The 27,091-nt window shown below is 50.3% G+C and overlaps 1 protein-coding gene and 1 long non-coding RNA gene across 25 annotated transcripts in view; one reads left to right on the top strand and one right to left on the bottom strand.

Annotated features, from left to right (window-relative positions):
- Positions 1-221: 221 nt before the first annotated feature.
- On the top strand, positions 222-20,765 carry LOC147581467 (uncharacterized). 5 transcript variants are annotated; one of them, XR_015249919.1, is made up of 4 exons: positions 222-421; positions 2,384-2,516; positions 4,387-4,443; positions 4,895-5,221. It is a non-coding gene; the product is annotated as an uncharacterized LOC147581467 (long non-coding RNA). The 5 variants fall into 5 exon arrangements; XR_015249920.1 differs by lacking the exon at positions 2,384-2,516; XR_015249922.1 differs by lacking the exons at positions 2,384-2,516; positions 4,387-4,443; positions 4,895-5,221 and adding an exon at positions 20,499-20,765.
- Positions 13,057-27,091, bottom strand: part of TENM3 (teneurin transmembrane protein 3) — a 1,294,211-nt gene continuing 1,280,176 nt past the window's right edge. For all 20 annotated transcript variants that reach the window (XM_086703136.1, XM_086703140.1, XM_086703142.1 and 17 more), the window contains 3 exons: positions 22,422-24,033; positions 19,242-19,372; positions 13,057-16,660 (listed from right to left, as the gene is read on the bottom strand). In XM_086703136.1, the coding sequence (XP_086559262.1) occupies positions 15,905-16,660; positions 19,242-19,372; positions 22,422-24,033 (2,499 nt within the window). In that variant the 3' untranslated portion in view covers positions 13,057-15,904. The remainder of the gene's footprint in view (positions 16,661-19,241; positions 19,373-22,421; positions 24,034-27,091) is intronic.

Below are 27,091 nucleotides of genomic sequence, written 5' to 3'. Positions count from 1 at the left end.
GCTAATGGGCCCAAGTGCATGAACACTGAGGGCAGGGTTTTCTTGGGGGTGTGGGGGGAGCGTTGATGGCGTTAGGCTTGTTTCTTGGGCCCCACGAGGGCGTCCTTTCTGAGGGCTCTGCAGGAAGAGGAGAAAGGAAGCTCTGGGCCTCCTCCCTCAGACCCAAGGTGACCCAGAGAGGCAGTCCCTGCCGCCCCGAGTCACGTGGGTTTGGTGTTGCTGACTCTGCGAGCAGATACCGGATGTTTCTTTCGTGGTTGATTTTATGATCGCCTGGATCTGAACATTTTCAGGGAAGTGGACGTGAGTGGATACAGAGTGAATTTCTCCTGAATTGACCGGTGTCCCATCAAATTCCCGTCCGCCAGGAACCTCGGAATGTGACCGTGTTTGGAGATGGGGCCTTTGCGGACGTCATCGGGTAAGATGAGGTCATGCCGGATGGGGGTGGGCCTTACTTCGATGTCTGGTGAACCGATAAGCAGAGAGAACAGATACGGGAGACATACGGGGAGAGCACCATGTGATGACAGAGGCAGAGATTGGGACGCCACCACAGGCCAAGGGACACCAAGGATGGCTGGGAGCCACCAGAAGCTGGAAGAAGCAAGGGAAGATTCTCCCCGAGCCTTCGGAGAGAGCAGGGCTCCGTGAGAGCCTGGATTGCAGACTGCTGGCCTCCGTAACCGTAAGACGAGAAATGTCTGTTACCGAAGCCATCCAGCTTGTGGTTCTTTGCCGTGGCAGCCCTACAGGAACCTGGCCCACCCTCCCAGCCCCTTCCTCTTTCCCTCCGTGGAGCTGGAAGGGCAGGTGGGGCTCTGAGGAAGAGGCACCACCGGGCCTTCCCTTAGGGTCGCCCTAGTCTCGCACACACACACAAAACGAAACAAAACAGAACGGCAGACTCTGTTAAATGTGAATTTTGGATCAACAACAAACAAAGTTTTGAGTGTAAGTATGTCCCAGATGTGGCCTGGGACATACTTATACCGACAATTGTTCCTTGTTGATCTGAAACTCATTTGTAGCTGGGAGGCCTGCATTTTGTACCCCACTCGTAGCCCGCTGCCCCTGCTTGCTGCCTCCCCGCCCGGCCGTTTCTGTGGGCCCTCGGCTCACCGAAGGGCCTCTAGGGCCCCGCTCTGACCTGTGCCCGCAGAAGTCTGAGAGGGTGGCTGACGAGCCCAGCACAGAGCTGCTTCTAAACCCATTCGAGCTCCTCTCTCCTGGCTCCCTGAGCCCTGCCAGCAGCCTGCAGTCTGAACATCATCTCTACCAGCTGGATGCAAGTCTGGCAGGATTGGAACATACGCAGGGGGGAGGCACAGAGGGAGCACCATGCCTGCCTGGGGGAGGCCTTCCAGCAGGAGGGAGCCAGCCTCCCCGCGATTCCTGCTGAGCGGCCCTTGGCATCGGCTCTGCACTTTGATTTGCTCTATTTTAAACGGTCTTCAATTTCCCTCCTGGGGGAAGGGAGGGGAGGGTGGGGGGGGGGGAAACGGAGGCGGGTGTGTGGAGTGAATCAGGGGCGCTCGGGTGCCTTTGGAAACCCAGAAGCCAGCTGGCGGAGTTGTGCGGAAATCTCAGGACCCGGAATTGTCAGGCAAAGGCACCGTGAGGTGGGGAGCTGCCAGTGGGTCTGGCCGGAGCACGGGGTCTCGGGGGTCGGGGGAGGGGGGAAGGTGGCCGAGAGGACACCGCCGGGGCCGGCGGCCCAGCCGTTTGGGAGGAATCTGTAGGACTTGGTAACTGATTTGGATACGGGGTCAAGGCGATGCTGAGGACACAAGCCTGCGTTCCAGGAGGGCTGTGGGGCCATTTGCCAAAAACGGATCCCAGGAGGAGAAGGAGCAGCTTGAAAGAGAGGCTCCGAGCTGGCAGCGTGGTGGGATGTCCGCAGGCAGAGAGGGGCGCGGGGGGCTGGTCACATTCCAAGAGGGATTGTTGATAGGGTGCAGCATGCTTCAGAGACACCCCACATCCCAGGGAAGACCGTCCATCTGCCTTGGGGGCTGGGACCGCCCGTGTCCATAGGTGCCATCGGATTTACCTGTCGGTGGACAGGCCCAGGGCTTCAGGGTTCAGGGCGAGGGCGGATCTGTCACGAACAGCACTCACGAGAAGAAGCCTGCTGTCACGGCGAGGGGAGTGCGCAGTGTGGGTCCGTAGGCGTCACACTTGGGCGCCCCCGCGCAGCAAAGGAAGGGGCCTAACTCTGGATAAAGAGCAGTTCTGGAGTCCTCAGGGGTGGTTAGGGCCCTGGCTCCTGGGCCCGGGGGGCCCTGAGCTCTGGCCAGGAGGCCTCCTGGGGCTCCTCGACAGAAGGGGCACGTCGGGGAATGAGGTAGTTCATTCTTTCATTGCTCGGTCACCTGTTTAGCGAACGCGGAGCCTGGTGACCTGCCTGACAGCGCTTCGGAAGCCGGGGACACAAGCACGAGTGACCCCACCGGGTCTAGCGTCTGGGGTCAGCAGTGCATCACCACGGAGACAGGAGGCCTCCCGCACCAGAGGTCACACTCTGGCCCTGCTTCAGGCTAAGGCTCATTTCACTTCTGGGCACCTGGGTGGCTCAGTCGGTTGGGCACCCGACTTCCGCCCAGGTCATGATCTTGTGGTTCCTGAGTTCAAGCCCTGAGTCAGGCTCTGAGCTGACGGTGTGGAGCTTGCTTGGGATTCTCTCTCTCTCTCTCTCTCTCTCTCTGCCCCTCCCCCCCTTGTGCTTTCTCTCTCTCAGAATAAATAAGTAAATTAAAAAAAAAAAAAGAACAAAGCTCTTTTAGCTTCAGTTTCCTCATCTGTAAGGTGGGGAGATAGTCCGATCTACCTTGGGTTTCGTGACCACTTTCTTGTTCTGAAAGAGGGCCCGGAGGAGAGGGACTGAGGGCCTGGTGTCTGACCCGTCCTCTCAGAATACTTCTTGAGTATTTAGTGTTGAGCCATGTTTAACCTTTGTATCACATCTAGTTTAGATCTTGTCAGAGCTGCTCAGGTTCAGATTGTAGTTTTGGCATCTGTGAGCTGTGTGACTTTGGGTAAGTTACTTTATTTCTCTGGGCCTCAGATTCCGCAGCTTAAAGAGGGAGATAATAATATATCTATTGTGCAGGGATTTCTTCTCTTTCTTTCTTCTTTCTTTCTTTCTTCCTTTCATTCAAGACAGAGAGAGTGGGGAGGGGCTGAGAGAGAGGGAGAGAGAGAATCCCAAGCAGACTCCGTACTGACAGCACAGAGCCTGACATGGGGCTCGAACTCACGAACCGTGAGATCATGACCTGAGCAGAAACCAAGAGTCTAAGCTTAACCGACTGAACCCCCCAGGCGCTCCTGTTGTGTAGGGATCTCTGTGGAGGTGAGATCCGGTCCGGCATGCACCAAGCACGGCAGGTGTTTCTGCGAGCGGACGGTAAGAAACGCTGGCTTAGCAGGATGTCGTAACGTGGCCACAGCCTGCAGCAGGCAGAGTTCCGTTCTCTCCCTTCCTGGACCACAGGGCGCTGGAGAAAACCCATCTCTCTCGAGATCTCTACAGAGATCCAAGGGCGAAGCCCACTTGGAAGGGTGAAATGTGCTGAAATAGGAGAGAGGGGATGGTGTTCCCCCCCCCCCGTACCCCCTTCCCGGGGGAGAGGCCACAAGCGCGGGGAGGCTGAGGACAGATCCCGGGAAAAGCCCACACTGGGGACAGCAGCAGACGAAGGGGTCCCCTAGAGAGGCAGGGGATGGGGGGAGTCGAGGGTCCGGGTGCCAGAGCCGAGGAGGGGTTGAAGGAGGAGCTTATGGAGTGAACCCGCACGGCAGGGAGGGCAAGCAAGGAGGAGGGGACCAGGAAGGCAATGACCTTGATGACCAGATGTTAAACGCCTGTGGCAGCAGCAGAAGGAAAAGTGAGATTGTTCAGGAACAGAGGTGTCCTTGTGAGGCGTTGAGAGCGAGACTCCTTCCAGGAACTCTGGCCCTGAGGGGACTGGAGGCAAGACGGCAAGAACAGAAGGGCCTGTGCCAGTGTGAGGGGAAAGCTGGCCCACGCTTGGTGGCGTTACCTTGACTTTTCTCCTTCAAGCGTTCCAAACCCTAGGTGGAAGAATGAATCCGAGCCCCCGCCCCCACCCCCACCCCCACCAAGTAGTTTAACTTGTCCTGCCGTGTGGATGGGACAGGTTCCCTGCAGCTGGCTCTCTGTGCCCCCTCAGTGCCCGGTCCATGAGAAGGAAGGAGTTTAACTGGCATAAAGACCCACAGCTAAAATCCGTTGCAAACCAAGGGGTGAGGGGCCTCCAAGGGTGATCAGGCTCTGTCCCCCCGCAGGACCTCCCTCTGGCTTCCTGCGAGGACCTGTCCAGGGACGGAGATGGGGGTGGGGCGCTGGCATGGTGGGTCCAGGGGGCTCTTTATCCTGGTGCGGGGCAGCTCTTTCTTCCCGGCTCCTGCCTGCTGGGCGTGAGTGAGGACCAGAGGGATGTGGGGGAGTTTGGATGCCTGCCGGGGCCGTCAGGGGGCCCCGGGAAGCCTGGTCGGTCTTCGGTCAGTCCTGTGCTCAGAAGCAGTGCCATGCACCCTTTTGCCCAGTTTTAGAGAAGCATAACATTTTTATTTACTAACTTTTTTTTAAGTTTATTTATTTATTTTGAGAGAGAGAGAGAGAGGGAGGGAGGGAGGGAGGGACGGAGAGGGAGAATCCCAAGCAGGCTCTGTGCTGACAGAGCCCGATGTGGGGCTTGAACTCACGAACCTTGAGATCGTGACCGGAGATGAAGTCAAGAGCCGGCCACTCGACTGACTGAGCCACCCACTTGCCCCTATTTACCGACTTTAAACAAGGGAAACAGGACATCATACTGTTCCACTTCGGTGGCAACAACGAAGTCTGCTTTTGCTGTCTCCCTAATAGGGCCAGCCGAGGGAGAGGGGTGAGGTGAGGAAGGAGGGAGCCACACCGAGAGGGGCCCGGCCTCGGGAGAGAAGGCACCCGCCGCCCAGCGCGAACCCACAGACCCCAATTCACGGACGGCGGCAGAAGGAGGCGTGGGGTTCCTGCTTTGTGTGGCCCGCGTGTCCCTCACGCCCCGTGGCTCGTGGCTGTTGGCATCACGGGAGCCCCTTAAATGTTACCACTTCACTTTGAACTGTTCGTTAGTTACTCGATAATTTAAACCACTTCTTTCTACCCCGTTAAATGGCTGATGCTTGAAAATTTAAAGTTTATTTTTTGAAATAAGGGCAAATGTTCTGGATTGGCATTCTGGATGTTTCACAGAACGGCAGCTACTTGGGATTTCACCACGTGTTTGGAACACAGATATGGGGGTGCTTTTCGAACCCCCAGCCCTCCCGGGAATAGCACCGTCCCCGGGCCTTATGGGGGCCAAGGAGCCAGACCAGCTCATGGCTCGGACAGGGCACAGTGTACCCATCAGATCTGGATTTGTGCTCTGGTTCACCAAGCAGGTGCCCGTGTAGAGAGGAGCCCAGCACAGGGGGCCAAGGCCCAGCCAGGGAAGGGATATAAGCACCACGTGCAAAGATACAGAGGTGTGAAGGGATGGGGTTTCTTGGGAAATGGCAGAAAGTCCACTTAGCTGGGTCTCAGGATGTGTCCAGCACATCGTGGCCTCGAGGGGGTGGGCGGGGACCGGAAGAGGCTTGGGGCCTCGTACAGTGACCTCGGAGCCTGGATGTCAAGTGCAGCCAGGTGCTTGGGAGGGGCACAGACATCGTACTGAGGCAGACTGGGATTACGGCCCCAGCTCCTGCGGTCCAGCCTTGGGTCTCGGGCCAGTTCCCAGCCCGGTGGGGGTGGCAAAAGCCTTGAAGGAAGCCCGGGGGCCACATGTCCGAGACTCCTGTCGTGGGGGCCATCATGCACCTGCACCATTGGCAGTGATCCTGATGACGGGCACTCAGCAGCCCAGCCCTGCCCGGGCTGGTGCCCCGTGCACTCACCCCCACTGCCTGTGCGGTGGGTTTCTGACCTTGTGCTGCCCCAGAGCAGGGAGGGCCAGGGGCACTGGGCCTTAGGGGCGACCCCGCCCCTCGGGAGCCTGGCTGCAGGCAGCATAGGTCACATGGAGCACTGAACCTAGGTGGGTGCAGTTCCAAGCTCTGGACACCTGCTAGTTCACGGAGCCTCACAGCGACCCCCCCACCCCCCATGGAGCCATATCCCCAATTTACAAAAAAGAAACAGGCACAGACGGTGAAGTAACCCATCGAAGTTTCTGCAGCTCTTACTCAGCAGAGCTGGGAGACCCAAGCAGACTGGATCTGGAGCCTGTACCTTGACCTTTGCCTGCCCTCTACTGTGTATACTTCCTACCTGCTGCTCAGGTCCCAGCTCCTCCCGGAAGCTGCCGGACTCCCCCAGGCAGAACTGGGGTCCACAGCAAACACCAGTCTGTTTAGAAAGAATCCGCGTCTGCCTCCCAACTAGACATGAAATCCTAGAGGACAGGGGCCTTTCTTTTCTGGGCCCTTCCATTGTCACGTGTAGGACGCCTACTTCAATTTGAGCAGCTGGGCCTTTGTTTCGGTTTCCTGTGAGGTTTTGTTGGCGTCAAGATCCACACATAAAAACCATTGCAAACCATGGGACGAGGGTTCTCAGCGGATCCTCAGGCTCTTGCCCTCTGTGGGGTCCCCTCTGGCTTCCCTGTGGTGGGGTTCCCAGGGAAGGAGATGGGGTGCCGGCATGGCGGGCCCTGGGGGGGGGGCTCCTTCCTCCCAGCTCCCTCCTGACAGTCATCTGCCCAGCTGGCAACCCCCTCCGTGATGGCTGTGGTACCTGGAGAGGAGAGGACCCATAACCAGGGACATCCCGGGAGACCTGATGCTTTCCTGCCTGGGTGTCAGGCGTCTCTCTCCATTCTTCACCACAGCAAGAAACCAAGGTATTCATTTAGGTAGACACTCTTCGGTGTTAACCACGGACAGGAGTTAGGGCATGGGAGGATGGGACGTAGTGGCTCAGGGGCAGAGGTCTAGGCCCGCTTTAAAGATGGGGAAGCCTGAGGAGCAGAGACAGCAGTGATGGCCTCGCCTGGACCGGGCCGAGTCCGGACTAACAGGCGGTTCTCCGCCGCTCCGAGCTTTCTCCCAGCCGTGCTGCCTCTCCGGGGAATTGCTAAGTTTGATTAACTAGAGCATTAATTGGCGGAGGCCGCCCAAAGAGCCCCGAGTTGCGGCAAGGCTGGTCCCGTTTCCCTGTGATTTGCAAGAGCGGGGCGAGTGTGCGTCCCCATCTTAACAAGCGGCAGAGTGACTGGGGAGTAACTGCCTCCTCAAAAGCCAGCACCCTGGCTCTCCTCCCCCAGAGAGAATCGTGGTCCCTGGGGTGTGGCTGTGGCGGTGGGGGGGCTGGCGGCTGGGAGTGAAGCCAGGAGGGGAATTATGAAAAGAGGGTCTCCTTATGCGGAGGGCTGGGGTCTGCTCACAGGGCGAGAGCTTGTGTTTTGGGAGTGGTCTCCCAAGCGGCTGGCAAGTACATCCACTGGTGTTAGAGCAGCGAGGAGGGGCTGGTCAGAGGCCCAGGGGGTTGGTATAACCTGGCTGGAGGCCACAAGCCATTGGTGGCAGAGTCAGGTAAACCCAAGGGTCCTGAGATGTGCAAGATTCCTCCTCCCCGGTGACTCTAAGGGGGTGTGGGCACCTGTGTGTGAGTGTGTGTGTGTGCGTGTGTGTGTGCGTGTGAGATCCCATGCCTGGTTTCTCTCTCCCCATCACTCCAGCCCTCCAGAGGGCAGGAGAGGAGCTTTACCCTTACTGGGGAGTTGGGGAGAATGAACTAGGCGTTCTTGGCTCATGGGGAGAATGGGGGCCTCACCGCCCCACCAGGAGGGGGCCTGTTGGGGAAACGGGGCGGGGTATCTGGATGGCAGCCTGTTTTACTTCTGTGAAGCTACTTTCTTCAACTTGGTCGTCATTTAAGGTGATGTTTTGGCTTTAATGTGCCAGCCTTGGTCTTTTCATTTCCACGGAGACTCGGGTCGGGGATGGGGGCTGTTGGTTTCACACGGGCCTCCAAAAATGAGGATGGGCTCTCGCAGGGGCCATTTCTGAAGGCAGGACACCAGAGTTCAGGCTGCTATTGAAATGTGGCATCCCTGGGGGGCACCCGGGGGGCTCAGTGGGTTAAGCCTCCAACTCTTGGTTTCGGCTCAGGTCATGATCTCACGGTTTGGGAGTTCGAGCCCCACGTCAGGCTCTGTGCTGACAGCTGTGGAGCCTGCTGCTTGGGATTCTCTGCCTCCCCTCTCTCTCTCTCTGCCCCTCTCGCACTCTCTTTCAAAAATAAATAAATAAATAAACATTAAAAAAAAAACGTGGCATCCATCGGCTTCTCTGGGTGACAAGGGAACAGAAGGCCGAATCCCCATCTTTCCTGCCCATGGCCGCTGCAGGGCTGGTCAGATGAAGGAGATGGCTGTCCCCACCGCTGAGGCCAAGATGAGGGGCCAGAGGCCCTGCTCAGGCCCCTGCGGCCCAGTGAATCTGGAGGGAGTTCACTTTTCCAGGATGTCACTCTAGCACTTACGGTGAGAGCCAGGCTCCCTCAGAAATAAAGCGGCCACTCTGAATCTGAATTTAAATGATCCGTCCTGTCCTTCTGGGAAATTCTTCCCGGCAGCAGGACAGTTCAAACACGGAGAGTAGAAGGGAAACAATGAGATAGCTCGGGGTGGGGGCGGCTGCAAAACTCAGATAGCCCGCGGACAATTCCTGGGAGGAAGGGCCTTATTTTGATCTGCCAAGCAAGAAGAACATTGTTTGACAAAGTTTCTGCCTGACGTGAAGGGAAATCTTCGGGGAGCAATTTTGCAAGGACCAGGCCTCGGTGAGGTAGTGCATGAAGCAGATGTAATCGTTTTATGTGTGAAACTCCGGGCAGGGCAAAGACGGGGAAACGGAGGATAATTGGAATCGGCCTAACCAGGGAGAAGAGGGGGAGGGGGGAGGGGTGGCTGCCTCTTCGTTTCCGGTCTGGGCGCCGCGGCTGGGGCTTCGGTCACGGTCTTCACCAACGATGCGCAGCACTAGGGGGCGCTGGAGCCCTTCCCGAAAGTGCCGGGGCAGCCGCACTAACCTGGAGGGTGGGTGCGGGAGGAGCCCTTGGCCCCACGTCCTCCCTGACCCGGACCCTCCTTGGGATTTTAGGAGAAGGAGAAGAAGGCGTCCTCAAGGCCCTCCCCAGTGTGCCACCAGATGTTGGCCTGGCTTTTCATTTCCGCAGGAGCCAGAGCCCCGGAGGTTCGAGGGAAAGACCAGAGGGCAGCCCTGAGCTGGAGGGGAACCTACGGAAGGACGCTCTTTCCTCCGCTCCCTCCCACGGGCCCTGAGCTTCCCGGCTTCCCCGAGGTCCCTGAGCACGACTCTCCTTCCGGGAGAGCATCTTCTCTGCGCGTTGCAGCCGCACTTGTCAACCCCAGCGCCTCCCCCCTCTCTCCCGCTACAGGGTCGACCCTAGAAATAATGTCATAGCTGAAGTGAGGAGGTCATAAACATCTGCTTGTTTATAACCTTTTGTTAAGGAGGGTGGGGACAAGAGACTCTAGTTTCCTGTGATGTCCTGGGCAATTATTTAAAGTCAATGTGGCCTACCGCAGGGCGGTGCATGGTTTTCCTTCTAAGCCTGAGAAAGATACGTGTGTAGATACAAGTTGAAGGGTTTCAGCCCAGAGAGCTTCTATGAGGGTAAAACCAGTGAGAGAGAGAGGAGAGAGAGAGAGAGAGAGAAGGCACGTGAGAGCAAAGGGCCTCATGTGTGTAGAGACAGGAGTCCCGGATGACTTTTTTGTAGACCAGACTCTCCCTGGCATTAATTCTGAAGGAAAATTTGGGATAGGGTGGTTTCTTCACCTAGGTGAAGGTCATTAATCACTTTCGTGATGGAAAGGCCAGGTTGAAAGGAGCCTTTGGTGTGCGTCCTCCCAGACCTCCGCCGGGCGGCTCCGTTTTCAGCCTTTTGATCCCACAGAACTTGTCGTTGTAACTCCTTGGGTATTTATGCTCCCCTCACACCCACACTCACAAGTTAGCTCGTGAAAATGTTCAGGAATCCCTTTTGACCCAGTCAGTGGGCCACTTGTAAATCCTGTCCGTTGTACGCGGTGAGAGTTGCCCTGGACAGAAAGAGCCGTTGTGGGTGGAATTCAGGAAATCGTGCACGCAAGTAAATGGAAGCCGTTTCCCTCCCTAAATGCAGGCCCAGCTCACGATTCACTCTATAAGCAGTAAACGGGAGGGTGTAACCAAGCCACTGTCTTGCCCTAGAAGTCACAACTTATGCTCCTAATTTTAATTTTCCTCAGCTTCGGTCCCAAAAGGATTGATTAAATTTGCTTTGTGGAACCCATTAACGCTAAACTGAATCGTGGTGTTGCTCTAGGTTTAGAACCGGTTTATAGTAAATTCTCTGCACACGGGACTCTGGGAATCCCGTATTCCTCCACGACAGGATTTGAAGACAGTTCATAAATGAAAAGGTTTACTCAATTTACCTGCAAGTTGTTAGTGATTAACTGACATCAAGAGACCACTGCTTGCAGAGGTGATGAAGGGAAAATGGCAACTTTAGCAAGAGAAGCTATTCATTATGTGGGAGGTAGAAAACTCAAATGGCTTACGAGTACCTCTTTGGTATCTGGCTTAACTCTGTGGTTAAAATGGGTAATCGTGACTTATGACTAATTTTTATTTTAGTTTTTCTGAACATTTTTTAAAAAGTTTTATTAATTTGGGGCGCCTGGGCGGCGCAGTCGGTCGAGCGTCCGACTTCAGCCGGGTCACGATCTCGCGGTCCGTGAGTTCGAGCCCCGCGTCGGGCTCTGGGCTGATGGCTCGGAGCCTGGAGCCTGTTTCCGATTCTGTGTCTCCCTCTCTCTCTCTGCCCCTCCCCTGTTCATGCTCTGTCTCTCTCTGTCCCAAAAATAAATAAACGTTGAAAAAAAAATTAAAAAAAAAAGTTTTATTAATTTATTGGAGAGGGAGGCAGAGAAAGAGAGAGAGTACGAGCAGGGGAGGGGCAGAGAGAGGGGGGAGAGGGAGAATCCAAAGCAGGCTCCACATGGTTAGTGTGGAGCCCGATGTGGGGCTCGAACTCACGAACCCTGAGATCGTAACCGGAGCAGAAACCAAGAGTCGGCTACTTAACTGAGCCACCCAGGCCCCCCCAATTTTTCTTTTTTCTTTGGTTTGGTCCGTTGACCAAAGCCAGAGGCATAGCTTGTGGAAAATCTAGATAAATAGCTTGACACGTGCATGTATGCAAATCAATGGTCATTCTTTTTAGAAGTCTTTTCAGAAATTATGCAGTCTTTCATACTGCACAGCAGACTTTCTTATCTAAGACGAGGGGGCTGAGGAACCAGAAATATTGGCAGGCAGAGGGGAATTCAAGACACGTGCCCTGTTAGAGGGCCTGGGGCATTTTTATGTGGTGAAAAACGTCTAAATGACTGCTGCTTTGGAAAGACTAAGGGCCCTGTGGGAACGAGGGTGCTAAGAAGCATCCCCAGTGCCCTCCTGGGTGTTATCAGGAGACGAGCCCACGCAGTGGAGGGTGCGGACAGGAAATCGTGGCTCACCTTGGCCAGAGCCACTTCTGTGAACTTGAACAACACGCTCACACTTTCCTAAGTCCCTGCAGGCTCCACGTCTAGAATGTGACGTGTTGCCTGGCCTGGGGTGCTGGCACATGATCACTGCTCTAAAGGAGAGTGAGATAGAATCTGGGTATTCTCGAAGTGAATAGCAAAGTCATCCTTCAGGGCCCCCCCCCTCCCTCCACTCCGGGGGTGGGCTGGCTCCACTCTGCAGGGGCTGACCGCCCCCAAGGGGGGTGGGTGCAGTTCGTGCTCTTGTTCCGGGCCCATTTCCTCCTCTGCTTTACAGCAAGGGAGCTGCTGGGATCGCTGCCCGGGTGGTTTGCCCCAGACAGAACATGATGTGGGTCGCTGCCTTCCGCCTTCCCCTTTTGGAATCCTTCATTTCAAAAGCGCTGCAGACAGCCGATTTCGCTGTTCAGCAGGTGAGAGAAACAGCTTCATTTGGGAGCAGACCAAGATAAAAGAGAGAAAAGATGGTGAACAGAGAGCAGGGGGGCAGGCAAAACTGTCTCGTCTCTTCAAGAGCTTGAGGGCTGGTGCCGATTGGAGGTGTTTATAATCAGGTGTTGTGCTTCCGTTCGGGTCGGGCACTTGAAACTGCGTGCAACTGTTAGGTAACGGGTGATGCATGTCAACTGGCGAATGGGACAGTCACAGAAGTGCCGGCAGCGTACCCCATACCCAGAACGTTCTTTTCGGAGGTGCCATTTTTACCTACAGCGCTTTTCTCTGCATTTGTTCAGACGCTGCTTTCAAGGAAAGGCGTGTAGAAGACGGAAGTAGGAATGTGCATGTGTTTTTCTGGGTTTCCCCGGTTGGAGCGTGTTAAAGTCTAATTTGAGGAGTAAAAAAAAAAAAAAAAAAAAAAGTAGACCAGTTTGCCAAGCGGAGTGACCTGATTCTTGTTGGATCAACATGTTGTCACTACAAAGCAAATGTGATGAAGCCGCCTTTTCAGACTAAAATCAAAGCCCCGGCCTGCCAGCCTGGAATTGCTGAACTAAGCATCCTCTCTCATCAGCCGGCCTGTATGTAGATTTAGACATCTCCAGGAGGCTGGGAGCCTATCAGGCCTAAACTGATTATTCTAATCAAGTGTTTTAATTAAGCACTTATTGCCAGGATCACAGGAACGAGGCCTGTTTTCGAGCAGTAATGGGCAGTATTTTTTTTTTTTTTTATTCTTCTTTACGGTGATAATGTTGGGCTTTGTGGGGGTGTAGTTAACGTTTTTCTAAAGTAGGCCATGGGAAGAGTCCCCTGTGAAGTCCACACTGCTGAGCTGGTAGTCTGGCCAGTGGACGGAAAAATTAAAAAAAAAAAAAAAATTCAAAGAAAAGATATTACCAACTGGGCTGCGGACGAATCAATCCCCCAACTGCATCTTTTTGCATTTCCACAATGAAACACGAGCTGGGTAGCCCGAGATTTAAAAAAAATATATAAACACACACACATTGGCTTGGCTTTTATTGGAATGCCTAGATGCAATCTATAGTCAAGTTATGGAAAATTCAGGTCACATATAAAGTTAAGAAGGCAAATGAAAAGAACAATACAAATCAGACAAAATTTACATCTCAAAATATCATGAAAGCATTTTGACTGGCTGTGCCTAAAATACTTTGAATATCAATTTTTTTTTTGTAAGCTAATTCTTTTCATTATCCAGTCCCCCACCCCCGCAACTCTTAGAAAAAGGTCTTTTGTTTACATATTCCCCAAGGTCACTATTTCTTGTAAAAGCATGTCCAGATCACAAGTCTTTTTAGAAAGAAATAGGCTCATTATACCTACTACCAAGACACTAATTGGGTTGATTTGACTTCATCTAAAAAGAAGCACCAGGAGATACTCCAAATCTGTTATTTATCGGTGCCAATGTAAAGGACCAGTCCATGTCGAGAAGAGGGTAAGATTATGATTTCACTTCTGTCATGTGGTACAAGCTTTTCATGGTCAATACATCAGAGACACTTCTGAGGATTTAGACTCAGAGCCTATTTTAACCAAAAGTACTTACAGCATGCTAAATACAGTCCTGCAGAAATTCCATCGGAACAGAACTGCAAACACCTAAGTTAACAGGTTAAAAAATAAACTGTAAAACAGAGCCATGTTCATGTGGTTTGAAATCTCATAGTTTTCTAAATTGGGGCTTCATAATACTTGCCAAAGGATTTCCAGGATAAAAAATATTAATGCTAATCTGTGCTTTCATTCTAATAAAATATCAGCATTCATTAGAAGATTAATTACTTCGGTATGCTCTACCAAATACACAAAGACAGTAATAGCACTGATACTGTAAATTCAGTAGCTATTTTGAAACTTTCCCAGCCAATCTGTTTAATAAACACGCCTACTGTGCAATTTAGAGTATGTGATACATACAAAGCAGTTAGAAAATTATTTTCAATACATCACTTGAACCTTTATATTTACGACATGTTCACTTGCTATATTTTATCACCATTATACATAGAGGAAAACAGTGTACTATAGCTCAATGAACTGAGAAATATTTTCTAAAAATATTTTTGTGGCTGAATTTAGTGCTCACGAAAGAGATTTGCAAGCGCGGTGGGCCGGCACAGAAGGGCAGATGGCGGCCACGCGCGGTCCCACTCGCACGTGTGTGCGGGAGGGCACGGCTGGCGGTTCGCGTCCAGCTGGATGTGCCACCCCCATCCCCACCCCCCCGCTTCCCGGAGACAGAGCAGAGGCTGCCATTCAAACCAGCTCCCGGGATGGTTGTCACGGGGGCTCACGGGAGCTTTTTGTCTCCCTTTTGCGTCCCTCTTGGTGACCTGATGGTCCAAACCCCAGACAAGCAGAGTGACCCTGACCTTCTCCATCTGGCCCTCTCGGCGCTGCTCGGCTTCTGCTATCTTCCCTAGATCTTAAGACACATGTTTACGGTCATGACTACATCAGATCCTTTCCTGCTCACAAATATTTCCCGGAACATCTGATGTGGTCTCTTGCCTCCATCGAGAAATGGAGCTTCAAGGAATGGTTAACAGTAAAAACCCTGTGGTTAATTATATCAACTCCCCTCGACTTTTAGGGACGAGAAAGGACCTCTCCCGCCCAGTTTTGTTTCGTTTTGTTTTTTTTTTTCTGTATCTTCCGCTACATTCCACCAGCCTTAGTTTTCTACGGTGCCTCTTAGTTGATAAAGGTTGAGGACACTGGCCTGATGAAAAAGAGAAGAGAAAGGAGTTCTCTGATTAGCTACCCACTTAGGATTGCACTGTCCTATCCATCTAGTGATAGAAAGTTGCACATTTTTTTTCAACCTAATACAAAAATATTAACACTTCTGGACATTATAGGCATAAGTCGTTATATCTCTACAATATAATAATTTATACTGTACAGCTATAACAGATAACAAAAGGTGCAATCCTTTTAAAAAAATCACACAGTTCACATGTTTTTATCGTTTTATTTTTAAGTATAAACTTTTTAAACACTTTACATAAATTAACTCCTCTGAGACTAATATTTGATGTACAGTAAATTGTAATTCATATAAAAATCCATAAACAACTTGTCTCACATAATTTACAAAAAAATCAGGGTTTCCTTTGCTTATCAGTGACATGGATTCTATTTGCCAGTTTTTTTCCCCAAGGCAAACCACGTTAGCATTGTAAAATCCGTTATGAAATCCCCGCCGTCGCAGAAGTCACTTGTGCCAAAGTCCTTTTACAAAGCAGCACAGGGAAAGCAGTTGGGTTGTCTATAAACAGTAATTTTGCCCCACATTTTAAAATTAACAGAGATATAGATCACATCCTATGCAGAGAGACTACTTCTTGTAAGCAAAGGTCGACAATTCGGTAATATCTGGACACACCGTATGCATTTTTACCTTAAATACAGTGGCTCGAAGGAACAGACGGCCTAGCCCCAAATGTTTAGGCCTTTTTTTTCCTTTCTTTCACTTATTTATTTATTTTTTCCTTTTAATACTTTCAGTCCAACTGAGTGCAGCGATATGCATATGTAAACATATTCTTTAAAGCCGATCACCTTTAAGGTCATTCAGAAAAAAGTTTTTTTGTTTTTGTTTTTCGGGGGGGGGGATTTTTTTTTTTTTTTTTTTTTTTTTAATAGCAGTATCATTCTCCTGGAAGGCTCTTCTGTGTCGGAGAGTCCGATTCGGATTGTGCTACAGAAAAATCCGAGCAGAGGTGCGGTGTAGGCTCAAGAGAAACGCAGCGACACCCGCTGGGTCCGCCTCCCAGCGCGGGGGTGGCCGCCGTCCGTCCCCGGCAGCCGGGGCCGGGGGGTTACCTCTTGCCGATCTCGCTTTGTCGGAGGAACTGGATGTTGTTGGCGCTGTCGGCCAGCTCGGGGTACTGCTCCACCGAGAGTACGTAGTACCCGTCGTAGCCCTGCACCTTGCCGGCGCTCAGCAGCTGCCGCTTCTCGCCCTCCGTCCAGAGGCGCGCGCCCTCCTCGCCGTCGCGCACGCGCTGCTGCTCGCGCGCCCAGGCCCGGGCGAGCGCGCGCTGCCGCGCCTGCTCCAGGATGCGCGCCTTCTCCTCGTCCAGGGTCATGCCGTAGCGCACGTGCAGCGCCAGCGCTCCGAACTGCATCTCCACGTCCGCGAACCTGCGAGTCCTGCCGTTGACCACGGTCGTGGACTGCGACACGGTCACGTTGATGCCGTTCTCCAGGGCCTTGCGGCCGCTCGTCAGCCGCAGCGTGCCCAGGTCGCTCTCGGGCGTGGTGGTCTTGATGAAGTAGTGCGTGTCCTTGCCCTCGATGGTGAAGTGCAGGTTCTCCAGGTAGAAGGCGTTGTTGAGCACGGCCGCCACCTTGATGCAGTCCTCGTTGGCGATGTTGAGCACGTTGGTCTGCACGCGGCCCTGGCTGACGGCCAGCATGACGCCCTTGCCGATCAGCGACTTGACCGTGGCGAACCACAGCCACGAGGGCGCGCCGCCGCCCTTGCGCCTGCTCACCTGGACCTCTGCCATCTTCCCCAGGGACAGGAAGGCCTTGGCCTGCCTCGCCACTTGTTGCTGAACTCCGAAAATGGGCTGAAAAGCGAAACAGAACGGGGAAGGGGGTTCGGTTTAGAGAACAGCTGTAGGTCTTGGCCGCCTGGGGGGCCAGGGTCCCAGTCCTGACGACGACGACGACAAAAAGAGGTGTGTGTGTGTGTGTGTGTGTGTGGGGGTACTTCTGTGGAGAGCTCCCAGGCATTTACTAAAACCCCAGTCGGGTTCTTTGGAGAGGAAAAAGCTCAAAAAACTCTGGGCAGAGGAATTCGCTCACGGTCCCCTCCCGTCAAGTTGATCCAAATGTATTTTGTTTTTTAATTTTTTTTTTTAATGTTTATTTATTTTAGAGACAGAGAGACAGAGCACAAGCAGGGTCAGGGCAGAGCGAGAGGGAGACAGAATCTGAAACAGGCTCCAGGCTCTGAGCTGTCAGCGCAGAGCCCGACGCGGGGCTTGAACTCACAAACCCTGAGATCATGCCCTGAGCGGAAGCCGGAGGCTCAACCGACTGAGCCACCCAGGCGCCCCGATCCAAATGTGTTTGGAAACGTAAAAAGAGGTGACTCCATCACGTATTAAGAGGTGTGTGGTTTCAAAATCTGGGCAAACGTGGGCAAAATCTGGTTTTAGCTTTTCCCTTCGATTTCTAGATGTCCCTTTCCCACGCCCATCCCATTTGGGGAACCGAGCTTATCAGGGTCTCCGTCACAGCAGCTTTCTGCCTGGGAGCCTGAGGAAAAAGCAGCCAACACAGGCAAGGGTTGGAAAGGCTGTGGTGCTCGCTGCGGGATGACTGCGTCCTACTTCACAGGCTTTGAAATTCGTGTGCTTTAATTTAGGTAAACTCTGTACTCCCTCCTGGTGCACACAGTTTTCAACTGAATCTCCGCCAGCATAATTGCAGAAGTGTACGGGGACGAGCGCACAATGGGACAGCTGGAGGCGAGTATTTATTACTTTAGGCAAACATTTTTGGTAGACTTAGGGACAGTGGACCATCTACACTGGCAAATGCTTTAAATTGGGGGCATCTTAACTCGGCCATTTCTGCTACGACCAGATGCTTGTCTGGCCAGTGTTTCCCAAATGGAAACATCTGTTTCATCTGCAGCAGTGAAAGAAACATTTGTTTTTGGGCACTTGGGGCAGCCTCAGTGTCTTTGGTGGGGATTCCGAGCTGTCCTTATGGTGCGCTTCTCTCGACAGAGAACCTGCACCGTATGTACCAGACTGCCTAGGAAACAAAGTTGGCAAGTCCATTTGTACAGTAAGACTTAAGTATTTTCAGACATGTTGGAAAGTCGTACACAATTAGGACATGCCTGTTCAAATGCACTAGGAAACTTCACGGTGTCTTCTCTCCATGACACTTTATTGGTGTAGACATATTTGTACTTAGAAATGTTAAAATGGTGGCCAGACCTTGGAAACTCGATGCATTTTGCTTCTTAAAATGTAAAGGTGACATCTTGAAGAAGAAATTGTTTCATTTTTATTTAAAATGTTTTTTTAAAGTTTATTTTGAGAGACCGAGAGAGCACTAGTGGGGGAGAGGCAGAGAAAGAGGGAAAGAGCCCCACGAGGGGCTTGATCTTAGGAACCATGGGCTCGTGACCTGAGCTGAAATCAAGAGTTGGATGATTAAGCGACTGAGCCGCTCAGGCACCCCGAAGAAGGAACTGTTTTATGTTAAGTATGAAACATGTACCAGAAAACAGAGGTATTGGGTTTGAATATACTTTGTGTGTGTGTGTGTGTGTGTGTGTGTGTGTGTTTTCTAGCCAGGATTGCCTTTTCTCTTTGTATTCACTGAAATCATAGGGAATTGCTCGGGGGGGGGGGGGGAATTAATCTTTCTAAGAAACTCTGCACTCTCTTCTCCTTATCATTATGGGGTAACCCAATTTCTTGATCTTTAATTATTCTTGCTTTAAGCTAGAAACTCTAGTGTTTTCTTGTACATTCCTTTCTGATCTCTGAATGGTGGGAATTAAAAGTGCCAATTTCTGAAATGGCAGCTTTGACTTTGCAGTTTTGCATTCTTTTTCTTTTCTTTTAGCTCTCGGAACAATTATAGGCCTCCTGAAATGTTATTTTCAGGAAAATTCTATAAACACCTAGTTGCAGATGGAGCTTTACCAGAGGACATTTTATTTTTATTTTCAATCTTTCCCCATGACACACTGTTCATATTTGAAAAAAGTTGAACTTTGTGGCGTTGTTTGTGGGCCTGCTAATTTGTAATATGAATCCCCTGCCCTCCTGTTTATTGTATCTTTGCCTTAAGGTCCCAAGCGCTATAAATGTGCTTTCAGGGGGGTTCTCTGTAGAAACCTTGCACTCAAAAATGATCTCCCTCATTTTATTACCTTCGGATAATGTCTTTTTATGTTTTTATTAGCATCACTAAGAACAGATTTAAGCCTGTTTAACAGGCCCCTAGTTTGCTGAACAGAAATGTGGAGGGAAGTGATGTTTTTCTTCCCTAAAAGAGTCAAAAAAGAAAATCAAAAAGTGTCTTTGGTGCAGTTTTCACAAGGGTAGTCTGATTAAAGGGGGAAGTAAGCACAGATAAGCCATCTATCACCTTTTCATAGTTTTGCTTTTTGTTTCTTACCGGCACATCCTCCCACTGCTGACTCTTCACAAGTTCGTAAGAAGGCTCCGTTAAATCAAATTTGGGAACGGGGAATCCAGGAATAGCATTGTGCAAATGGAAGCCAAATGTCACCAGCCAGCTGTTAACATCTAGGGGAAGAACGTTCGAAAGGAAAGGTGTTAGAGTTATTTTGTGCTTTCAGAAATTTCATTCCTTACCCGAAACTAAAAAAACAAAAACAAAACACCCAAGTTCACAAACAAGATGTTTGCCTTCGTTCTACAATGCAACACCCACTCTCTGTTTTCAGACACGAAGACAATAGCCTCAGTGATGAAACGATGCCAAGGGCTACAGAAAACCCAGTCTAATAGGTACTCAGTGAGACTAGATAAACTGTCACGAGTGCGAAGTTGCATCCTGTGCGAGGAATAAGTGGTAATGGAGGGTAACAACAACGCACAGCAGCACGAAGGAGACCCAGTGGAGGAAAACAAAGGGATTCTGTAGTTAGCCAAGACTGGTCTTAAATAGAAGTTGTATGTTACTGGCTTTCAAAAGCGACTGCCCATGGGGCGCCTGGGTGGCGCAGTCGGTTAAGCGTCCGACTTCAGCCAGGTCATGATCTCGCGGTCCGTGAGTTCGAGCCCCGCGTCGGGCTCTGGGCTGATGGCTCAGAGCCTGGAGCCTGTTTCCGATTCTGTGTCTCCCTCTCTCTGCCCCTCCCCCGTTCATGCTCTGTCTCTCTCTGTCCCAAAAATAATAAACGTTGAAAAAAAAAATTAAAAAAAAAAAAAAAAAACAAACAAACAAAAGCGACTGCCCAAGGATATGCGGCTTCCACAACCCATTTTCTATTAATAAAAACCCCTAACTTGAGAGAATTAAAATCAACAGTTGATTCTTAATCAAAGATGAATGCTGAAGGCCGGCAGGACTGGCCAGGGGCACAGAAGTTCTGATCGCCATCAGCTATGACTTCAAAGGCTCACTGTGCACAGGTGGAGGCGAACTTTTTGGGGAGAGAACCTGGAAACCTTTAAAATGGTATTTTAAAATACTGCCATGTGACTCCAAAAGCCATTAAGCTCAGAATCAGGCTTTTATTCTATTCTGGAGGTTATAATGTTACAGAACTACTCAGCAGGCTTGCAGCTTTATGAGTACAGTTGGGTGTAGATTATTTTGTATATTAAGCACATTGCTGGAAAATTTGAAATTGCATTTCACCTAATATATTTTATGCTGTTCCATCTCTCTTTTGATGTTTTTCAGAAAATGCTGCTATGGCATTCCCTGTAGTCCATGTTGCTAGGAGAGGATGAATTCAGGAGCTGTGGGCTTTCCAGAATTTCAGCCAGACCCTGTCAACACCTCTTAAATAACCAGTGGTAAACTGCTTGCCAGGATGATGGAGAACCACCTGCTTCCTATTTCCTTCTCTGGGGCACAAACTCTCACCTCATCACCAGGCTGGCAGATCCTGTGTCCAAACATCATATGGCTATAAAACCAGTGGTTTTTCTCCCTCTTTTAAAAGGAGGGTTGTTGTTGTTGTTGTTGTTGGTGGTGGTGGTGGTAGAGAGAAATCCCAAGTTCATCATGTAGAATAGAAAGTGATACTGTGTGTGTGTGTGTGTGTGTGTGAGAGAGAGAGAGAGAGAGAAAGAGAGAGCAAGAGTGAGAGAGTGAGTGTATATAAGATTATAAGGGGTCTTATGTTTTGGAGAAAATTCTCCCGAATGGTAGTGTCAGGGGCAAAGTTTCTCCTACTATGAATGATGTCTGTGTAACAGTGGAAAAAAAAAAAAAAAGAAAGAAAGAAAGAAATCACAGGGTGTTAAGTACTGAAAAATACTGCCAGCATCATGGGACTCGGATGCAGATGTGTAATGAGACACCCGAAGGAGAATACTATGAGGGTGTTGCTGAATCAGGATTCCGAACAAAGGGAGCGTCAGCTGGTTCACACGGAGGAGAGCTATGACAAGCTTTCGGCAGTCTGGAGAAGCAGGAGGCAGATGTGAAATGAACAGAGGGCAGCATTTTGAGAGCTGTACCAAGAACTGAGGAAACAGGCGTCTCAGTATGCCTCCAATATTGCGCAAGAAAAGAGCCAGCCTGGAGGAGCATCTAACACAAGCCAAAACAAAACGGAAAGCCTCACACCAAACCAAAAACAAAAAGAGGAAACAGGAAAGAAGCTGCTTCCAGGAAACATAAATGCGGCACAGAGGGTGATTATGGTAGTGTAATTCAGGAAAGGAAGGTGGAACCAGAAGGATTCAGAATCCATGCAGTGGAGGATGAGCGGAGGAGTCAGGAACCAGAGTGGTGCTTGCATAGCCCTGGTCTCTCTCATCCTGGTGGTTTTGTGGTGGCAGAAGTGGGATCAGATGATTTTTTTTTTTCCCCCCCACCTGGATCATGCACTAAACTTGGAAAGATCTTCGTATCCCCACACTGGCTGAAAAACTAGTGTGTCTGTTAGTGGTGCCACCGTGCAAGAGCTGCACCAGGTGGCATTAAGACAGTAGTGAGAACGGAACTGGGACCCACTGGCTAAGCAAGTGGTGGGAGAAACTGTTCCTTTACTGTCCCAAGGTGATGGTGGTGGAGAGGGATGAGATGGTGAGTCACACTGTGCTGTGTGCCACACTGATTCTTCCATCAGAGCTTCACACACGTATAAGAGGAAAACCGACAGGACACATCTGTAAGGTAGTTAACCGTTCAAAGCAGAACTGCATATATTTTATCACATCTTCTACCATAAGGTAGGCATTATTCTCCCCGTTTCATTGTTAAGGGAACAGACTAAAAAAAAATATATATATGTGACTTATGTATAAAGCCACACGACTTAACAGAGACAGGTTGGGATTGGAACTCCAATTTGGGGGCTCCCAAGTTCACCCTGTTTTCCATACCCCCATATCACCTCTCTTCATTCAGCATCATTTCAGAAAACTGCGGCCTTGGGCATTGTAGACAGAACAGGAAGTAAAAAAACCATGTCTCGGTTTCCCTTTCTGGCTTCTCTGTGGTTTCATAGAGAAATAAATACCTTGAAAAGGTTAGGCATTTGATTTTGCGTGAATAAAATGGAAGGGCAGAGAAAGAAACTCCGGTTGTTCTGTGTGTTCATATAAGGATTGAAGTTATTCAGCACTTGGAAAGGAAAAATAAAATGCTTACCTGTGATGTAATCTTTCACATCATGGATTTTGCTTGCAGGGTTATTATTCCTAAACATGTAGAGGTTAAAAGGAGCTGGGTCCTTCCCAATTCTCTTCCAGATTTCTATGTCAGGCGTCGTCCATCGTCCTGCCAAAATATCATAATCTCTTTCCCCAAAGTGGATTAATTTTGTGAGTGGGTCATATAAGCCACCATGAAATCCAATTACCAGCTGAAAGTCAATATTGGAATCAAAATAGATTTCGCCATATGCAGTATACTGAATCTGTTTTAGCATAAGCCCATTGCTACTGAAAACGGCCAAGGGTGTCCCTGTGTTATCTGACGCAATGTAGAATTCATCCCCACTGCTGATTTCCATGGCAAAAAGATGTCCTTGGAGATCATAATAGAGAGAAGTGATTTCTGAGCTGGAATGGTTGTAGACGTGAGTAATCCTAGTGGGATAGGTTAAGTCCGCATAAAAAAACTGCAGGTGCTGTCCCAGACTGGTTTTGCTAGATACACGCCTTCCCAGGCCATCGTAACGATAGATCACGGTCCAGCCGCTGCCTTTGCTGTAAACGCGAGTCAGAAGCCCCTTGGAGCTGTACTCGAAGATCTCTGTGCCTCGCTGACGCAGGAACCCATCTTCATCCAGCCGGTACTGAACATCCCCCAGTCGAGTGATTCTGTCTCGCAGGTCATAGCGAAGAGGCGTCAGACGCGCACTGCTGCTCGGGTTCAGCAGATGGAGGTTTCCGTTCAGGTCATAGTTGTAACGCCACATGATCTTTTCATTCAGATAAACCGTCTGGAGCTGCCCATCAACATCGTATTCGTAAGCGTATTTGGTAGTGTTGGCAAAGGGCCCTATTTTAATTTCTCTTTTGGTTACCCGACCCATGTTATCATATTGAATCGTAATCCAGTACATGAGGGATCTGAATATCTCATACTGAATTTCCTTGATGCGGCCGTGGGCGTCAAAGTGCTTTGTGTACGTCATTACGGCCGTGGAGATGATCTGGTTAATGTCGTAATATATAACTCCAAATTTTCCGAACTGCTCAACTTTGCCAGAAATGTCATCAAACTGATAGAGATCAATGGGCAGTGGCGTCTCGTTGATGACACCCTGCATGCTGGTCACTCGAAAGCTGTTGTCATAGCTGTAGTCAAATCTCGCATTTACCATCCCGTCTTCGCTGAAGCGGAAAATCTGCCTGTCAATCAGGGGACCAATCTGCCTGTATCTAATGGTGCAAATAAAACCATCACTCTGGAGGTTTACGGTTTTCAGGACGCCCGCTGTTTCATCGTAGGTAAAGCTGACTCTCGTGCTATCATATAAAATTTCCGAGAGCCTGGTCTGCCTTCTGTACTTGAACAAGACCCTCCGACTCGTACCCAGGAAGGCCGTTTGCAGAAGGAGCCCTTCCTCATTGTAGTCCGTGATGACGGAGGCGTTGCTTTCTGGGGGGTTGTATATGTTGCGGTAGTAGCCAATGGACCGGATGGTCTGCATGGTGTGGCGAGCCACGCTCGGCATGGTGATGGCCGACAGCCGGTCCCACATGTCATATTCGAAGATGTACTGCCTCTGGCTGTGGAGCAGGAGAACCATGGACTGCAAAGACAGAACATACTGTTATTCAATATTTTCGTGAGCAGGGGAAGCAAGAGCAGAGATTCGGTGACCACATATACACAAACATTCCGCTGGAGAAAATGATTTTCATTTTAATTGAGTTATCCTTGACCTTACATGTTGTTAACGATTCCCTGCCTAATTTGCTTGGACGCTTAATTGTGAGGGGTTCTGCAATTAGTGGCTCAAGATTCATAATGTGCCACTTGTCACAATTGTACCATTCTTCTTCCAGGCACTCACAGCCAGGCAGCAGATTGTCGATGGATTTGGATAAGTCATAATACAGGCACGCGCGAAGCTGCTTTAAAGACAATATTTCAAGGAGAAAACAGCATATGGGAAATGCGATCCTCTCCATAATTAGCAATTATTTAGTGAGGTGGCTTTTCCCCCTCATCTGATTGAAGAGCCACTCAAATCATGTTTTCATTTCCAGTGCATCTGGGGGAGGAGCGAAGCATTCAAAATATTACTTTATGAAGAAGAGACATAAAATGAGCCCACACTGGAGAACGTGTGTGGAAAGCATCGATGTCGACAAACACTGCTAACTCGCACGATGGGAGCCGTAACACGGACCCAGATACGGTTTTTGTTTGTTTGTTGGTTTGCAAATGCTTACCTGTCACCTGGAATGACAATAAAACCTGCATTTTGAAATTTCCTTTTGTAAGTAATCGAATCTGATTTGAATCCCAGGTGCTGTAAGAACGGTTTCTGGGCTGCATTTGACTTGGGAGCTAAGTTAGGGAGTGAATAGACCTATAGATTAAAAGGAGCTCTGCTCGTCCGCAGAAAGACAAAAGGCAGTCATTTATTAGGCCAGCCTGAGAGAAGCTCAACCCTCAGGCTCAACAGTAAACAGCAAAGCAGAGCATGGGCGATTGTCTCCTTTGAGGAGGTCTCCTCCACACCCCGCGAGGCCAAATGGAATGACCGCAGATCTAGGAGCAGGTGTGTGTTAGGAGCCCTCCCGGGACTCAGGCTTTGCTCTTGCCAGAGAAACACATAATCCCTCGTCCAAGGCTCGCTCCCTCTCTCTTTACTGTCCACCATCTTTGAAAGCACTTTGGGCGACAGGCTTCTGCTGAGTGCCCTCTGCGGGAGCACCTAGGGGCAGTCTTTGTCCGCAGGCTGTCAGGTGGATGCCTCGGACGGTTCCCGACAGTTGGCATTGCGCTAAGGAAGGCTTGGATTCTTGCTAAATTCGTAGGAAGTAGTACCTAGCTGTGTAGTCATTTAAAATCCCATCTGATGGGAGTTAATAAAATATTACTTGTCTTGCTCTGAGTAAGTTTTGGCCTAGCGTGCCTGTCCTAGCAAGGAAATGGAAATGGTCTGGGTGGATCTTAGGGATCTGGGAGATGATGAAAGCACTTGTTGGCTTCTCCGATCCCCACTGAGAATGAGAGTGTGACTGATCTCAGTTACCGCTGGTGTCACTTCACGACAGTGGCTCTTATCAATGACCTGCTCCTTGTCTCCTTTGAAACATTTTTCGGCGACATTTATGATCACTACTATCAATTTTAAGGGTCTGGGTGTTTCTGTTACGCTTCTCTGTAATGTACTTAATTTAAATTGGGAAAAGCACTCCAGGATATGAAATGGGGATCCATTCCCAGTTTCTTCAGGAGAAAGCTGTCTTGGGGTTTGTTAGGCCGGAGGGTGACGTGTTTCCCAGGCACGAGGACCGGTTCCCAGGGAAGTGTGTGTATAGTGGGGCTTCCTCTGTGGTCTCTCAACAAATCACGGGTCGAGTAGCTAATGAGTGTGATGAATAGCAGGGAGGGAAACTTGTCATCTAATGGGCACGGTCCATTGTCTCAAGGGTGAGTCTCTTCGAAGGAGAGCAGATAAGCAGGTCTGTGAGACAACAGACTAACTGGCAAGTAGGGTCCTGGCTGGAAGGACTCCAAAGCTGGGAGGCGGCCAGTGGTGACCTCTGAACCTGACACTGGTTCTCTGGAAGGGTGGCCTGCGTCTCTCGGCTGTCTAGAAGCAGACGGGATGGCTCCCGTGCGGCGGGGTTAAGGTTTAGACTGAGGAGTGGTGTAGAGCACCTCTAAGTGAACAGGACCACGTAAGGGGAGCACAACAATGGCACGGACGTGAGTCTCGGATGCGACAGGTCACTGTGTGCGATGCGCGTAAGGCTGGAGGCGGTCACCATGAAGCGTCGAGGTCACCATGAAGCGTCGAGTTTCTAACTTAGGCTGCTGCATGCTCGGGGGCGTGATAGGTATTGAAACGCAAAATGGGACCATTTCCCAGCCCTAAGGTTTGTCTCAAAGGCAAATGAAACCCTCCGTGAACGCGCTCTCTGGTGGATTATGTTTTTTAAGAAGGGAATTGCAGGGAGGTGGCCGGTTCCCTGTTCTTTTTCTTTCGCTTTCATCCCTCTGGACCACAGTCACTGGCCCCACACCTCTCAGACTGCGACTCGGCATCTGGCACGTGGAGAACCTTAAATCATTTTTGGTGTTGTGCCTAGAGCTGAAGAATGGACGAAAGTCTTAAGATAGGATGCTTACGCCCTGGATATGCAGAAGAAATGAGAGACGCCACAGAGCACCTGAAACGTGGCTTTCTAAAAAAAAATAGCCTCTTTTGGTTAATAATGCATAAATAGGATCTACGTGCTTTTTATGGCTATGTTGATGCTCTGCCAGCAACAACACAAAAGTGACAGCTTCGACTGTGCTAACGTAAGGCTCTTTCCTAAATGAAAGAGCTAGCACGGAGATTATTTACAAATGACTTCCACGCTCAAGGTCTCATTTGTGGATGTTGTCGATGTACAAACTTGGCAGGTGGACAGTGTGATTGCTTGTTTGTTTGCGGCATAAATCACTTAAAAGGGTCTCAGGTAGTAGAACTTAACTAAGGAAAAACTACTTTGCTAATGCAGAAATTCATCACTGCGGTACCAGTGTGACTTACATGTTGATGCTTAGAATAACAAATGGAGCTCAGTCACATGCCACCGTTTTTCTCCCCCGCAGAGCCCTGGGTGATCGCTGAGAACTACTAA

Source organism: Puma concolor, chromosome B1, assembly GCF_028749965.1.
Source record: "Puma concolor isolate L17-30 chromosome B1, mPumCon1.1.hap2, whole genome shotgun sequence".
Taxonomy (NCBI): Eukaryota; Metazoa; Chordata; class Mammalia; order Carnivora; family Felidae; genus Puma; species Puma concolor.
The sequence above is the reverse complement of the archived record's forward strand: the minus strand, read 5'-3'. Positions and strand labels throughout refer to the sequence as shown.